At 43.7% G+C, this 12886-nt stretch overlaps 2 protein-coding genes and 1 non-coding gene across 4 annotated transcripts in view; 1 reads left to right on the top strand and 2 right to left on the bottom strand.

The window, feature by feature from the left end:
* atp13a2 (ATPase cation transporting 13A2) overlaps window positions 1–5067 on the bottom strand; it is a 33814-nt gene extending 28747 nt beyond the window's left edge. The window contains 1 exon segment of the mRNA XM_061671453.1: window positions 4544–5067. The gene's annotated coding sequence lies outside the window, so the exon portion shown is untranslated.
* Window positions 5068–5329: 262 nt separating this feature from the next.
* LOC133399720 (succinate dehydrogenase [ubiquinone] iron-sulfur subunit, mitochondrial-like) lies at window positions 5330–11808 on the bottom strand. 2 transcript variants are annotated; one of them, XM_061671466.1, is made up of 8 exons: window positions 11671–11808; window positions 9805–9938; window positions 8560–8645; window positions 8346–8482; window positions 7920–8036; window positions 6684–6785; window positions 6188–6310; window positions 5331–6110 (listed from the first exon to the last, which is right to left on the bottom strand). In XM_061671466.1, the coding sequence occupies exons 1-8, from the start codon at window positions 11734–11736 to the stop codon at window positions 6030–6032; spliced, it is 846 nt and encodes a 281-aa protein (XP_061527450.1). In that variant the 5' UTR covers window positions 11737–11808; the 3' UTR covers window positions 5331–6029. The 2 variants fall into 2 exon arrangements, with proteins under 2 accessions (XP_061527458.1, XP_061527450.1); XM_061671474.1 differs by lacking the exon at window positions 6188–6310 and having other exon boundaries at window positions 5330–6110.
* Window positions 10254–10325, top strand: trnae-cuc (transfer RNA glutamic acid (anticodon CUC)). The gene has a single exon. It is a non-coding gene; the product is annotated as a tRNA-Glu (tRNA).
* Window positions 11809–12886: the final 1078 nt, after the last annotated feature.

Below are 12886 nucleotides of genomic sequence, written 5' to 3' on the forward strand. Positions count from 1 at the left end.
AAAAAGGCAGCTGGAGCAAAACAGAGTTCGGTTGTACTTCATTGAAGTATTTAACAATGTACTCACGTTATTTTTTGATCAATCCTCATCCACCAATCCATCAAAGTCCTCATCTTCTGTATCCGAAATGAACAGCTGGGCAAGTTCTCCAACAAACATGCCGGGTTCCCTCTCGTACTCGTCGGAGTCAGTCCCGTTGCCGGGGGGCTGTTCAGCAATGATGCCGGCTTTCGCGAAAGCTCGAACAACAGTTAGCCCAAGCCCGTAACTCTCCCGGCGCTGCCTCCTAGTCTTACTAAAGCTGTGTTCGCCATCTGTCATCCATCGCTCCCACGCCACTTGTTGGTCTTCCAACTCGGGCCACCTCGCCTTGTTTCTGCGGAAACTCGGCTTCGTCTTCTTGACTTGGCAAAGCTCGTTTTCCTGCTTCCTCCACTTGCGAAGCATGGTTTCGTTGATCTTGAATTCTCTCGCGGCTGCTCAATTCCCATGTTCCTCCGCGTAACTGATAGCTTGCAGTTTAAACTGTGCTTCATAAGAGTGTCTCTTCGTAGGTGCCATTTGCGTTGATCCTTAGCACCAATGCACATACCCGCACTATATACCTCCCGGGGGCGTGCCTTTAGCATCATCTTTCACGCACACCCTTCCCCCTTTAACGTCCGCATACTGTCCTCAGTCACGTCCGCCTTCCCTCTATCTGAGCAGCGTGTCGGCAGGAAATGCACACAACATTTACAGATTTTGGAACTTTGTGCACACTTAAGGCGCGCCGCATTATAAGGCGCCCCGACCATTTTGGAGAAAATTTAAGACTTTTAAGTGCGCCTTATGGTCGTGAAAATACGGTAGCCGAATTTGCTGTCTAAATCCAACCTTGAAGTGACTTCTGCTCACATCAGCCTTACGTAAGAGCTCCGAAACGGCCTTTTTTTCGCAGCTCTCTCTAACGATATTTTTTTAGCAAAGTTTTTGTTCTGGAAATGTCTTGCAACATTTGACTTTTTGTTGTTGGCCAATTTTTCACCACATATTAACCAGACTGGTGAACCAGTTTCATCAGCGATGAAAGCAAAAGAATCTGCCCACGTAGCAAGAAATGTTCTGTTATCTTCAGAAATTTTTCTTTTCTTGGATTTATCCATTATTTACCTTCCAGGCAAGGGTCAAAAAGCTCAATACATCGCGATGGTAGTGTGATGGATTAATCTGAGCTGCTAGACGTGAGGTATGCCAGGTATACAAGATATTCAAGTGTCGCACATCGGCGAATGTGACTAGTATTTTGGGCGATAAAAATATCAAAAACGTTTTATTTTAAATGCTACTCATTTACCATAATCTTCAAATTTAGAATTATATTTTAAAACAAACAAATTAAAATAAAATGTATTTTTAATAAAATACTCTATTTTCCAAAGTCACACGGAGCCACAACAGAAGACTGAAAGAACCAAACGTGGCTCCGGAGCCACGGGTTGCCCAACCCTGTCCTAGTATAAAGATATCTGAAACATATCCATCGGCACATTAATTTTTAAGGTCTACTGGGTGAGTGAAAAAAAACTGTAAAAACATGCAGTTAAGATGGTCGGCCTAACAACAAGTACAAGCTCAGAGGAGCCGTTATATAAAGCCCAAAGAACATTTCTCCCACAAATGTTCATTTTGACTTTTCCAACCCCTCTGGCGACTTGTTCCCCCCCCCAGTAATGAGCAATAAATCTAGCAAATTTTTGTGATTGGAGACTTCTAGAGAGTCTGAGACTCCGTCCAGAGAAGATGTTCACCCCTCTGCATCCCGACTGCAAATGACTGGTACTTGTGGGAAGCCACCACCGCCTAATTACCGTTACTAATTTACACAGAAGCTCACAGACTCATTTTCAGAAATACGCAGATAATAAAAGATTTCCTTTATTGTTGAATTTCACAGTTGACGGCTGTGCAAAGACAATTTGTATGAAAGCAATTAAAAAGTCAATTTTACATCATATGTCTTCTTTGAGCAGAATAGTTAGTTTCAGTTCAGTATGCTGCTCCTTGTCAAGCGCACAAAAACAACGGCAATGAAACACTTCCTGTTATGTAAAGCCTTCCAAACATAGTCTACGTCTGACCCTCCAGTCCCCGGGTGGAGTCAGGAGACACTGCATATCAGTATATGATAGATCTTAAATCAAAGACAAAAAAAAATCCCGCTGTTATCATAATAACAAAACAAAATGTTTGTTACAGCAATCAAATCGCATCACGACTGGCCTGAAATCATGTGATAGCATGCCAAGCGGCTGATGCCATGAGATCACATGCTGGTTTTGTCCTGAAAGGCACTACTCTAGAATGCCACAAAGTTCGTAAAAAGGGTTAACCTTCACATGGTTTTAAGTTTTAAATTAGTGGCCATGACACCAACTGTTGAAGCTGTCGGTGCATCTAAATTGGTTTGTGTTCATTTAAAGGTCCCGTATTTTGGCTATTTAGACCTCCATAGAGCGACTCTCTAACATGGACTTAGTATAAAAGTGTCAATTTCATTTCAAAAAATTAAAAGAAAAGGCCCCACTGGCGGCTACTTCTGCTTGACGCAGTTTTGTATCCGCTTTCTCCATATTTGGCTAAGCCCGCCCCCTTTCCTCTGATTGGTTGCCTCCGTGTAGACGACCCACTTGTGAGAGCACGCGTTTGGCGGAGCTCTTCGCTAGTGACGTAGATGAGCTTGAGAAATTCGAATGACTCGGTTTCAGGCCTCGGCAGAAAAACGTCTGGACTCAGGAATGCGTGGGCGATTTGAATTAAAATTTGACGTTTACTGCGGCACCATAGAGACAATATTAGAGCCCAAATTCTAGAAAAAGTTGATTTGGCAAAATATGTCCCCTTGTGTGTGCGAGATGTGCAAGACTTATGACCGTTAGTACTAAAACAAAGACTACCATAGCCTTTACCAATATTGATGTATTATGCCTAAAATGAGGAATACTTTAACACAGTGATTTTCAAAGTGCAGCACAAGTACCACGAGTGTTATGTGATATAATCACTGCTTAAGCACAATTCGGTGTTCAAAACGTGCATTTAATCTTTCACTGCTTCAAAACATTTTATTTAGGTGTACGTAACCTTTGTATGAAATATATTTTGCCCCTACACTAGTAAGTATAAGTGGTCCAGCTAGAAATTGATGGATGGATTGATATTTAAGTAGTGCGTTAATGTTCAAACAGCAAAATGATAAAGTGGCTTAAGGTAATATTACATATACTTTTTAGGAGTAAAAGGTCAGACTAATTTTTGATAAACACTTAGGCCTACCTTTCTACTGTATTTTAACGTTGGTCATTATGATGGGGCATGGAGAGCCGAGTACTTTTTTAGGTGGAACGTCATGAAAAACGTTAGCGAACCACTGAGGCTTAATATATCCCGTTCTACAATTTGGTTAACATATATGCAAGCATGCATTTTTAAAAAATCATTTATGCATTAAAATGTTTAATTTATTTATTTATACATAATAAAAAGGGGGAAATTAGTCAAATAAATCAATACACTTACAGCACATTTTAAAGATTTTATTTTTTAAGTACTTAGTTAATTATTCAGCCATCCATTTCCTCAAGCGCTTGTCTTTTTGAGGCGTGACAAGCTGACGAGGTGAAAGGGTCGAGGACAACCCGAGGCTGGTCACCAGCCAATCACAGAGGACAGAGAGACAAACGTGCCCTACGATTGGCTGGCGACCAGTCCAGGGTGTATCCTGCCTCCTGCCTGAATTCAACTGGGATTGGCTCCAGTTCACCACCAACCCTAAAGAGGACAAGTTTTGTAGAAAATGGATGGATGAATAAACTACTGAATTTAACTTCCCCCCACCCCCCCAATTCAAAATCATATCTCCGCACATATGTCCGCTTTAAAAATTGCTCTACCACATATTACAAAATAGCAACACATGGACTAATTTCCACCAATACTGCTGATGACAAGACCATTAATTATCCTACGAACAGTGTTTGTAAAACGTTTTCCTATAACGGGCCATTTTAGTTTTTAAGCATTTCCCAAAGGGCCAAACTTTTAGCCGAATACAACAATTGGGCAAACGCTTATGACCATAAATTATGAGCCTTTTCGTTCAAAGTTGACATTTTTCTAACAGTTCCTCTGAGGGTAATGCAGTATATATTCGAAGACCTGCGTGTGGGCCAAAGGTTAACCACCCATGCCGTCAATTATTTCACATTGATGGTTTTTAATAGGAAGTGCCAGGCTGTCGGTACTGAAAAGGAGCTCTCATGTTATCAATACAGCACAGTAGCCTTAGCAGCACTTTGTAGAACGAGCATTGTTTCAATACTCCACAAATATTACCTTAGACGCAGTTCGGGTAGCGCGTCGTGTTAAACTAACCTAAGCACTTGCTACTGAGGAAGTTGCTAGCGGGAGCGATAGCATGTATTGTCCTGTGCTAATGTTGCCGTATGAGCTAGTCTCGAAACCGTTCGGAAATGAGGTGAATTTGCATCTCAATTGCACTTACGCCTGGCCGCCGTCCCGCTCTCCTGACGACCGTCGTCTCCTGCTCCGTGGGGTCTTGGTTCACTTTTGTTGAAGCCATGTTGCCCGCCCAAAACACCGCTGCCGTGACGTCATCGGCAAAAGCGCGTCGACGGAAAGCGACGAGATCCAAGTCTGTTTTCACGCGCTTGTCAAAATTTAGCCGAGGACACAAAACATCCACTTCGGGCGAAAGGCGGACTACACCCTGAACTGGTCGCCAGTCAGTAGCAGGGCACATATAGACACGGACAACCATTCGGACGCAAAACAACAAATAGATTTCGGTAATTGTCTCGACAACCACATTTGAAAGTGCTTACACTGCTTACTTACGCTGTATGCGCAAATAGGCCGGGGAAAAGTCGGGAAACGTGAAGGTAAGCTTTAGGTCGTAAAAAAACCGTTGGGGAGGTTCCTAATCATACACATCATTTGGCATTGAATTTCAAGGTTGTAACAGTAAAATAACTGGCAACAGTACTGTAAGTTTGAATTGCAGTCAACTATGACTTCTTTCCAGAAATATTCATGTCAGAAAGACCAAATTAGAGGAAGGCCGTGTCTTTTCAGACACAACACCGCAAAGCTTGCAGTCATTATGAAGCTGTATTTGCTCTTTAACCGAGTGTTTCTCCTAATTATCGCAAGAATCACGTTGAAGAATAGCACATCAAAATCCAGTCCGGCCAACCCCAGACCGAGGCAAGACCAAGACCTTCAAAATGTGATCTCGAGACCGGTCTTCAATGTTACAAAACTAGAACGTGGAAAAGAACTGTTGAATTTAGAGAAATGTCTCAGAGTGCAGTACAGCATAGTTCAAATGAAGACAGAAATGTGGAGTAGTAATTCTACGATTTTGAGTTCAACACATTTTAATGAGTAAAGTACGTGTCATTATTTACAATTTCAATATGTTTTTACTGCCACCAATATTCTGCCCTCCACAACCACACATACGCAGACAAACTTTCAAACTTTCAACAACTGGAAATGACATTTTTAGTCAGAGCAAAACCCTCCCAGTGTACTCAGATGATGACCTCTGACCCCAGACATCTCACGCATCTTACGGATGACTACTGAGAAAATAATCGATGACATTTTAAGATAGAGAGCTGACCAGCAATATGTGCTAACTTCTACTTTGACCTCAGCTAAGTCAGCCATCTTGTGTCGGGGAGGTTTTGAATTCCCTAAACGACTTCGATCCTGTAAGTTTAAGAACCTTTGACAGTAGCGACCTCAAATGTCTTCAGGTGCCGGTATCGTTTCGAAAAGTTTATCATTGAGACTGGGAGGGAGATGTGCAAATGAACATGTTGACCATTTTGGAGCACGGTCAACAACAAAAGCGCCCACATCTGCAAAAATGGCTAACGTTCCCGGTTGGCTCTTCTCTTTCGTTTCAGTCAAATTGAGGAAGTGTTACCGACGGATCTCGAGCGGTCTTAACTCGTGTGTGTTCAAGACGCCGCAGCTTTCTTTCCTTGGTAAGTCGCCATCATTTTCTTGATCTCTGCGATGGCCTTCCCTGGGTTGAGTCCCTGTGGAGAGCGCAGCCAGTGAGATAGTAGAATTCTTAAGTCTGGGAGAAAGACAATGTTTATGACTCTCAAAGAACCTTGGGGCAGGTCTTGGTGCAATTCATGATAGTGTGGCAGCGGTAGAGAGAGAAGGGGTCCTGAAGTTTCGACAGTCGCTCCTCAGTGAACTCATCGCGAGAGTCTATCATCCAGCGGTACGCCTGTGTGACAGCGCAGAGAGCACCGACGGACAAAGCTCAGCTTCCCTGCCAGCGGAGCGACAGAAATAGTTGCGTCTCTGGAGCGCCTGGCCACCCGTCAATTGGGAAATGAAATAACTCTTTGCTAATCTGCCCGATTTCTGAAAATGCGCCTGCGAGCGAGCCGTTCCTCACTCTCGCCAGCCGGTAACCTCAAAACCGCCGACGTGTGTGCTGTAATTCTTCATCCCTGCGTCTACTCTGATGAAACATGATATTAAAACACCTTGGAACTTTATTAAAGTCAGAAACTAATGTCATTTATTATGTTTTTAAGTGTACTCGCGGAAGCAACTATTTTAAGAGTACATATCCTGAAGTGTATTGACAATACCTGCATGAGAACAGCAGGTCCCAAGTATTTGTCCTCATTCCACCAGTAGCTGGGACAGCTGGTGCTGCAGCACGCACACAGGATGCACTCGTACAGGCCGTCCTGTCGGGTCGAACGAACCACATCGTATTTAATGTGTGCGCGGCGCTGCACAACATCATACCGATAAAAGCGAGATCAGAAGAGCAACTGAATGGTGTAGCGTGGATCGACAGTGCCTGCGGCGAGTCAAGCGCTGCGTTTGCGCTTCCCTCGGTTCGCCAGTCCAGTATTCACTTTTGGACCGCCGTATAGTTCTCACGCAAGTTCGTTTATGGCATTGCACATCACTTTGTTCATTCGCAGAAACAGCGCGAGTCTGAGATGGAAAGAAGCAAAGCGGAAGAGGAAGCGGCGCAAATGGAAACATTATATGTTGTAGGCCATTTGTCAAATGCACAAGGTAATAATGTACGATAATTGTTACCCGCATTTCCAATTTAAGCCACTCTGGAGGAACAGTGGGGGGCAACAGCGTAGGGCCTGGGGACTGAATTCAAATCTTGCGTTCGCACCTTCAGCAACGCTGTCGCTGACGTATTTTTAAATGGCGGGGGAATGTAAACATTTGCAGGTAGGAGGAGGACACGTTAACGCCACCTCAGAAAAAACACAAAGTCGGAAGCAACAAATGGACCCCAAGTTGTTTGTCCCCTAAAAAGTTTTGAAGAAATGGTTTTCCTCAATTGAAGCTTGACGTTTTTCGACAACAGTATTTGCAGTATCCTGCTGGAGCCGACACCGGTTCCAGCAGGATCGACGGGAATCGCATCTCATGCTTCTTTAGAGAGACGTTTAAAAGGCCAATTTCCACGACATTTGGTGTAATGTATTACCATTCCGTTTATTTTGGGGTTGGGGGGGTATTGGACTAGTTCCATTTTTTGCCAACCTCACATTGGGGTGCCAACTGTGTCCTGGAATGTTTGTCGAACAGAGAATCTGTGCAATGGGAATCCATTCAAAAGAGATTTTGAAGGAGAGATGATTCAAGGCAGTTTGCGACCGTTGCTGTCCTTTGAATTCATTTGATGGCTCGCATTTTGTTGTGGCGCTCATCATGTCACAACCAATGCAGCTATCGGTCGAACATTTGCCACTTTCACCGTTCTAAACCATGCGCTGAGCTCAACTGAATTGTACCACTTGGTGGAAACATACTATAATGAGGATTATAAATTGATATACTGTAATTACCAATTTTTGCCTGTCTGCAACGGACTGGTAATACTGGTCCTTCCCTTCCTGAGATTCATCCTTCTTTTTTAGGTAGGGCTCAATGGATTTGTACTGTGCGTAGAAGTTGCTCATGTCCTGGAGGAAGTTGGAAAAAAAAGATATTCTCATAAAGTACATGGATTCTAAAATACCACGCAGCATCCCAACAGACATTTTCTGGATTTTCTCACGCAATTCATGACACACATGCTTGAAAACACAATTGAGATTTAGATATAGCTGCTCTCCCTAGTGGGGAAATTGACAGAAGTCATAACTTTATCCAAATTAGAGAAGGAGATGCCCTTTTTGGCTAACGTTTGAACCCGTTTAAATGTTATGTGCAAAAAAAAAAAAAAAACAAAAACAAAAAAACCCCTCACAACTAAAAGTTGAAGTACTTACAGGCACGAGGTCTTTGACCACGTACATGTGAGGGAGCGGGTAAATTTTGGTGGCTTTGTTTGTGTAGCTGTCAATTTTGTTGAGGCACGCGAGCGTATTGCCTCCATTGATGTTCATGGCACATGAGCCACAGATACCTGAAATGAACATTACGGTTATTAGAAGTTGACATCAAGGCGGGTAAGTTGCAGTGACAAAAACAATAACCTCTCACCCTCACGACAGGAGCGCCTGAATGTAAGCGTGGGGTCCATCTCATTCTTGATCTTAATGAGAGCATCCAGAACCATTGGACCGCAGCTGTATTTTAAGAGAAACTATTCAAAACACGGTCACATCCGCTCATCTACTTTACAATGCGCAAAGAGGTGTAGCCACTTAGGTACAAAACGCCCAGTGGACAATGTTGCCTAAATTCCAAATTTGTACTGAATTCGGAATGCACCGTAGTCCATCCTTAGAATTACTTGCTCAGTAAATGAAAAACAGTAAGTACGTCGGAAACTGAATGTCTTCTTTTGCCGCGCCACAACATATTAGTGCACCGCTGTGCAAACGAGTTCATCGTGTGCCATTCGGAACCCCTTACGTCGGGAACCGAGGTGGGGCCGCTAGTGTGGCTCTACTGCGGCTGCAAGGGGGCAGATTGGCCTTTGTGAAGAACACACGAGTCCAGCCGCTGTTCTCATCAGGCCCAAGCGCGGCAACAATGAGGGAGGCCACTCAACATGACGACTTTTAACCATGACTAAAACAGCGTAATACTCAAAACCAAATAAAAGGAAGCAGCTACGCGGGCGAGGGGAGTCACGCAGACAAAGACAGCTCGAGCCTTTATACCGCCGGGCGCCCAAACCGACCGACAAAGGCAGGTCTGAGCTTACGGAAGCCCCACTTGACCCGCAAACCGACGACCGTAGCAAACAAGCAGAACAACTCAAATGTTTGACAAAAATGTCCAGCAAGAAAACCAAATCAGGACCGTCATTACCAGGAAACCTCTTGAATACTGTACGTCTAGAGGAAGACGGATTGGTTGCAAGGCGTACCCAGACCGGCAAAGATCCTCCACCAGGTTTCACATTCGGTGAGAAACACTGCCGATTGTGGAACGGGATGGCATTCAACTGGCACTGCCAAACATGGAGATATGCAGCGTTAAGCACAATTCGGAGCGGTCTCCTAATTTCTGACAGCGTCGTCCTTCGGCAAACTGACAAACCGGAGCGCGGTCTCGCAGTCAAAAGGACCCGACTTTGAATCTCTGGAGTTTGCTGTGCGATATGCGCATTGAATTGGAAGACAGTATAGAGTGGTGGAAACATGGCTACAGTTGAGGCAATTACTGCTCCATAGTGGCACCGCCTGTTACCTTTGTTCCTGAGGGGATGATGAAGGAGGCAGGTTATTTAACAGAGGCGTGGTCTGAGCAGAAGCCACAAGGTGTCACACGTCTTACGTGTTAAGGTCAACTTCATATGTCTGCATACGCGGCTTGTCTCCAGCAGTGTCCGGATCCCAACGGTAAATCTGGAACTTCTTTATTCTGGGTTCAGGACCAGGGGAAGCCAGGGTCTGGGCATAGCGCACCGTCTGCATGACAGATAACAAACAAGTCCAAGTTCAAAGATTCAGATGTCAGTGATGGATATGTTGATGTCTTTCCTTCCACTGGAATATAACGCTGTCACACAAGAGAAAGCATAGAAATGTGTTTTGTCTAGGCATGACTTAAAAGCTTAGGTTCACGTTACACGATTGAAGCCCTAATAGCAAGCGCCTGGTACATCGATATGGCAAGTGGAGCACGCGAGGTGCTGCTCCATGCAAAGTTCCATCCATTCATTTCCTATGGCGCTTGTCCTCTTGCGGGTCACGGGTGAGATGGGGCCGACCCTGGAAAATGTGTCCCTGGTGCTCTAGTGGTTAGGATTCGGCGCTCTCACCGCCGCGGCCCGGGTTCGATTCCCGGTCAGGGAATGTCTTTTTTTTTTTTTTTTTTCCCCGAGACCCTAGTGAGGATAAGCGATCGAAAAAATAGATGGATGTTTTGATAGAAATTGTACATACTATACATGTGTAAAATTTGTCATTTTACTCATATTTTTATTGTATTATTTACAATAAATCAATAATAGAATCATAATAAATGATTGAATGTGAGAAATAATGGGGGCACGGTGGCCGACTGGCCTCACAGTTCTGAGGACCGGGGTTCAATCCCCGGCCCCGCCTGTGTGGAGTTTGCATGTTCTCCCCGTTCCTGCGTGGCTTTTCTCCGGGCACTCCGGTTTCCTCCCACGTCCCGAAAACATGCATTAATCGGGGACTCCAAATTGCCCGTAGGTGTGAATGTGAGTGCGAAAGGTTGTTTGTTTGTATGTGCCCTGCGATTGGCTGGCAAGCAGTTCAGGCTGTACCCCGCCTCCTGCCCGATGACAGCTGGGATAGGCTCCGGCACGCCCGCGACCCGCGTGAGGAGAAGCGGCTCAGAAAATGGATGGATGGATGGAATATATCTCAAATACACATTACAAGAGTCTTTTGCCGTGGGCTGGATTTCAGACCATACTTTGCTCACCCATGCTGTACAATGAGCAGACACAACATAAAGAACACTTGGACAATTTAATGAGTTCCCCAAAAAATTGTTGTGCTGGTAGTTTGCAATGATTCAGGAACATAGCCGAGGGTTGTTGCTTGATGTCATATCGACTTTGGTATGTAGCTGCAAGACAGGGACAAAATATTAAAACTAATATGAGAACGATGGACTACAATAATGAACGCATTGTTGTATTAATTGACTGGGAAAGTGGCATTCAAATGATAAAATATGATCATCGTGTATGATACACGAATTATCACAGTGTGCCTAATGTTGTGGCCGTTGAGCGACTCATTTTGCGTAACTATGTCTCCCCTTAGTGGCCACTTGGGGGAACCGCTTGGTCGTGTTACATCACTGTGCGATCTTTGTTACCCAACTGTCTTTGGAGATAATGACGGCCGAATTGAAGAAAAGCGCGTCCTTCTTGTTCAGAAATATATTTCTAAAAAAAAAAAAAGGAAACATTACACTTTTACGTCTTCAAAATATTTCATCACCTACCATAAGCAGGAGCTGGCATTTTTGATTTTTTTTAGTACAGTGACTACTGTACGGTACTGTCCTGTTATTTCCCGTGTTGTTCGAATATATTTCGACACAAAATTGACATGATGACATGGCAATACATAGCACAGCCTGGTGTAATAATTGAAGATTATTACATAACATAAAACAGTAAGTACACGTCAATGCCATGTCTCGAAGACGACTCACCACCACCATCCCAGAGTTCCTGACGGACAAAGCATTCCGGGTCAAGGCGACACAAAGCACCGACATTTTTGTTGTAACTAAGTGAAACAAAGCAGCAGACAGTTGTTACATCAAAATCAGCACTCGCGCGTGTACGTTTCCAACCTTAAGCACCGCCCCCTTTATGGTGCATTTAGGTGATGTCAAAGAACGTCGAGAATGTCATGGTTCTTGCCTTCAGTACTCACTACCAGTTCTCTCCTACGATGACTGTTTTGCAATAAGATAGTTAACGTACTATTTCTGGATTTTTGTGTCGTTTCAAGCAGATTTACTAAAGGCTCAAACGACAGGTTTGGCTTTGTCCGATAGCAATTGAATGTAACATATGCCACGCCTTCTCTTACGTCACTTTGCGGCGACTCAGGGTCAGTTACAGTGTACCGAGTGCACTTTAATAACCACAACCTACAATGGCCAATGAATTGAAACTTTCTCGAGAAATCCTTATCTTTGTTCAATGAATAAAATTGACCATTTACCAAGTTATGTCCCAGCAATTATTTTCATATTATTATATTAATAACGGTTAAGAATCTCGTTACAAAAAATCTTATTTAGCATTTTTAAAAATGTATTCATGCCACCTTAGTTTTTTATGTGTAAATGTCTCCCATGCTATTTCTGTCTCCCCCTATTTTCCAAAAGTCAAAGATGAGTTAAAATTTGAGGCCAAGACAATCAAGAGCTAAATAAACGAATTTCATGGAAATCTAATGCAAATCTAATCTGGACAACAAGATTTTTCAAACTTCGTAAATAATGATAATGACATTTTGCCACAGCTTTGTTGATAGAGCCCATTGACAGAGCAGATGGTGGTGGCCCACTGAAACAGACTTTGTGCATAACGGTAAAGACAAACGTGCATAACGGTAAAGACGTAAAGAGCTTCATAGAAATCATGTGAGTTGCACAATTGAAATGGCTCCGGTACGTTCACAAATTCATACGTAGCTCAGAAACGACACCATCGAATGTCCTGCCTGCTATTGCGTGAATGCAAAATGTCTGCCACATCCTGGCACTTCCGATTTACAGATCGCAACGACACGATGAGGCTCCCTCCAACGGCATTAACGGCAAAGACTGCTTGAGTGACAAAGAAGGACCGTTCAGAACACAATGGGAAAAAGGTTCTGTTCATGTTTTTGTTTTTGTTTTCATCTTAACGGGT

Source organism: Phycodurus eques, chromosome 1, assembly GCF_024500275.1.
Source record: "Phycodurus eques isolate BA_2022a chromosome 1, UOR_Pequ_1.1, whole genome shotgun sequence".
Lineage (NCBI taxonomy): Eukaryota > Metazoa > Chordata > Actinopteri > Syngnathiformes > Syngnathidae > Phycodurus > Phycodurus eques.

Coding starts and splice junctions, on each gene's coding strand:
- LOC133399720 (XM_061671466.1), bottom strand. CDS start 11,736: ATGTCGGTGCTTTGTGTCGCCTTGACCCGGAATGCTTTGTCCGTCAGG. Junction 6,786..7,919: donor TTGCAGACAGGCAAAAATTG/GTAATTACAGTA, acceptor TCGACCCGACAG/GACGGCCTGTACGAGTGCAT. Junction 6,311..6,683: donor GACCTGCTGTTCTCATGCAG/GTATTGTCAATA, acceptor GCTGTCACACAG/GCGTACCGCTGGATGATAGA.